Source organism: Triticum aestivum, unplaced genomic scaffold, assembly GCF_018294505.1.
Source record: "Triticum aestivum cultivar Chinese Spring unplaced genomic scaffold, IWGSC CS RefSeq v2.1 scaffold263617, whole genome shotgun sequence".
In the NCBI taxonomy this organism is placed as follows: Eukaryota; Viridiplantae; Streptophyta; class Magnoliopsida; order Poales; family Poaceae; genus Triticum; species Triticum aestivum.
The window spans coordinates 1-3,818 of NW_025239668.1; the positions used below are offsets into that span (position 1 = coordinate 1).

Here is a 3,818-nt window from a genome sequence, read left to right on the forward strand (position 1 = left end):
ATATATATATATACATGTACAGGTTTTTCCTGATTTAATAAAGAAAATGGTTGTTCCTAAGAGTAATGTTTACGTTGTGCTTGGTGAAGCAGGTACTTTGTTGTTATTGACGATGTGGACCGTCTAGAAGTGTGGCAGGCTATAAAACGTGAATTCCCTAAAGAAGGCCACGGCAGCAGAATAATTGTGACCACAAGCATGCACTCTGTTGCGGCTGAATGCAGCTGGGGCAGTCATGTGTATACAATGCAATGTTTGGACAAAGATGAGTCAGAAAAAGTATTCTGGGAATCGGTTGGTAAAGAGAATCAGACACCTGCCCTAGAGCGGGCTTCAGAAGGCATCATCACGAAATGTGGAGGCTTACCTCTGGCGCTTATCAGCGTAGCCAATTATTTGCGTCGACGAGGACGAACCGAGAGTCAAGTGGCAGGAGGACTCACAACAGAGCACTGCAAAAGTGCTGCCTGCACGCTCGGAGACAAGATACTAAAAGGACAGGATTCCGAGTTCTTGAAAATCAATAGAGCGCTTCTCCAGTGCTACAACAACCTTCCAGACTATGCCCACCAGAGCTGCTTGCTTTATGCCAGCGTGTTCCCCAGAGGCCGCCCAATTAACAGCAAAGTTCTGCTTAGAAGATGGATGAGTGAAGAGTTTGCTGCACATGGCACTGTCAGTGATGAAGAAGGTGTCAGAAGTTGTTTACAGGCCTTCATTGAGCGGTGTATCGTTGAACCAGTAGAGATAAAAAATGCTAGGGTAGCCAGGTGCAGGGTTCACAGCATAATGCTCGAGTTCATCATCCACAAGGCCGTCTCAAAGAAATTTGTTGCTCTGGTTGACAAGGATGAGCTCCTGTCCAACAATGGTACTATCACCAATGTTCGTGTCCGCGGACTCTCTGTTCAGGATAGCACCAAGGAAGGAATTGATGATGCTGTGTGTACTGCGAGGGGTATTGACTTATCTGTTATTAGGTCACTAACAATCTTCGGAAGCCCTCTTCTTGACCTCCGAGCCTGCGAGTTACTGCGAGTTCTAGATCTTGAAGGTTGCAAAGGGGTAAACAATGATACTGTTCTTGAAGACATATGCAAGCAGCGGCTTCTCAAGTATCTCAGCCTGAGGGGCACTGATGTTGACCATCTTCACCAAAAAATAAAGCACCTAGTGCATTTGGAAACACTGGATATTCGAGAGACATCGGTGGAAGTCGTGGCCATTGAGGTCATCAGGCTACCACTGTTAGCTCACCTGTTTGGCCGTTTTGAGCTACCCCATGGAATCACCGAAGAAATATCAAAGCAAAGCAAATTGCAGACTCTTGCTGGAGTCGTGGTTACTGAGGCAGACAAAAGTTTTGAAAACATTATACTTCATGCCCGAAAACTGAGGAAGGTTAAGATCTATCAAGCAACATCATATTCCTCCAACAGCTGCAATAGACAGATGAATCCAGGTAGCATTTCGCCCTTGCCGCTTAACGAGCGCTTCACCGGTAGCACAGCTCTCCAGATTCTATCAATTGATTCAAGTGACTTGTCTCAAGAGTTGATAAGTTTCCTAAAGGCTCCCTGTGCAATTACATCTATCAAACTACGGGGCCAGCTGGACATATTACCTGCTACTCCTACCTTAACGGAGCTGTCCGATCTAAATAGGCTACTACTTATCTCAACTGGTTTGAGCATTGAAGACTTATCTGCACTGCAAAACTTACCTTGCTTGGAATATCTCAAGCTAGCAGAAGAAGATGGGGATGGGTTTCGGGGCAGCAGCTTCGTTGTGAAGAGTGGTGGATTCCCAAGCCTGAGGCGACTGTGCTTCGAAGCCCCAAGGCTCCCACAAGTGCAAATCGAACAAGGATCCATGAAGTCTCTCACCATACTTGACCTACTTTGCCCAGATCCAGTTATTCGAGAGCCTCGTTTGGGAAGACATCTCTGTAGTTTCATTCAGCTGGAAACCAGGCTTGGTGTGGAAGGCGTATCGTATCTTGAGAATCTCAAGGAGGTGATCCTCCATCACTCTATGAGCGAGTCAAAAGTGCAAGCTTGGAAAGAGGAAGCGATTGGGCACAACAACAAGCCATCTGTGAAGAGGCAACCACAACCAACCATCCATGCGGCACGCCATGAGATGCAAGCAAGGATCGACAAGAGGAAGAACCCGGACGGCGGAAAGGGCGAGAAAGATGACAAGCTGAAGAAGAAGAAGTGAGACGACGACAAGTGACTTCGATGCCAGGGAAGATGTCATGGGCGAATTTGTTACGAGACTCATTCCCAGCCCTCGGTGCTGGTGTATTTTGTGTGCTGTCCATCTGGCGCTGTTGACAGCCCAATTTTATTTCCCTTGCAGTAGATATCCTCTTAGAACTTTGTGCGAGTTCTTGCTAGCCTTGTCGGCGGCAAGTCTGTGCTAAACCTCTGTGTGGGGTGAACTTTATGTCTGTTCCGTTATGTCTGTTTCCCTTGCAGTGGTCTTCTGTTAGCTATTTCTTCAGTTCAGAATAAGCAGGTCCGTGCCGTCAGTGAGCTTACTGTTAGTTGTTAGCGGCCACAACTGTAACTGTTGGATGGCCCGATGTAGCGCAGGGATGGCCGCGTCGTTGAGGCTGTTACCTCTGCCGCTGCCGGCAGTGTATGAATTTATTTGATGCAATCGACAGCACAAGTAAACCTATAGCCATGCAATTCTATAATCAAATATCTCAAACGAGCACTAAGGAAGTTGACACAAGCAACAGCAACAAGAATTGTCGTATAATACGCTCACTATGACAGATTTGGGCAACTGCTTCTCGAGCTTAAACCAAACAGGTAAGCAAGAGACCGTACGTGCGTTACTTAGGACCACGCGAATCACTTGGTTAAGTGTCAAAAACAGCCAATTCAGAAGTAAGCCTCCTCGGTCAGTCAAATACGATAGTCTGCAGTCGAATTAGCACTAGTTTAAACATCTCACCTGGAGGTGGCTTCTTTCTCCCCTCCTTGGAACGGCGATCTAGCACGCAGAGCGCCTCCTCGGGCTCGGCGACTCTCCGCAAATACATCGAGTCCCCGCCGCCTCCATCGCCGCCAGAGCTAGGGTTTGCTCGGCGCATGTCCTATCTTACTAGTCTATGTATGGGCTGCCATTTTGCAATGAAACCTTTCCAATTCATTGCGCTTAGTGTCGCTTTCCTTCCAACAGAAAAATGAGCCCATAACTTCCAACTGAAAAAAAGAGCGGCCCATCCATACTTTATGTCGTCCAACGACTCCAATATTCATTTCTCAAAAAAAAAACGACTCCAATCTTCAATCCCTCAAAAAAAAATGACTCCAATCTTCAGCTACCACGAGTCTAAAACTAATCCGCTTAACAAAGAGAAGAAGAAAAAATCAACGCAATGCACCGTACGAACCAGGAAGTTTTTTTGAGGCAAGAGGCGCTTGCCCGGGCTTAAACTGAGGCCCTTACAGAACCAACATCTCAGGTCTTAAAGGTACGTAATACAGGAACATAAAGATACATTGCCATAGGCAAACGGGCGGCGCAGCGCCGAAGTACGGCCAACATACGGACTCCTATCTGGGTAGTAGAGGGTGGCGCCCAACGGATGCTCTCTCCATGAAGCTCGTCGAAGATCAGTGCACTTTGCCTGTATCCTTGTTACGAGCTCCTCCACGCCTCCTCTGTCCTGAGGTCTTGTAAGTAACTTCCACAGCTGCAGGAAGGACGCAATTTTATATAGAAGGTCAGCCGGATGTCGGATAATTTGTCCCTCTATTAGAGCTTTGTTTCTAGTAGTCCACAAGGCCCAAATGATC

At 47.1% G+C, this 3,818-nt stretch overlaps 1 protein-coding gene across 1 annotated transcript; it reads left to right on the forward strand.

The window, feature by feature from the left end:
- Nucleotides 1-92: 92 nt before the first annotated feature.
- LOC123176729 (disease resistance protein RGA4) lies at nt 93-2,491 on the forward strand (the record flags this gene model as incomplete). Its single annotated transcript, XM_044590812.1, is given in 1 exon segment — nt 93-2,491. A coding segment is annotated over 1 exon segment (2,131 nt), but the record flags the coding sequence as incomplete, so codon positions are not given.
- Between the last annotated feature and the right edge of the window lie 1,327 nt (nt 2,492-3,818).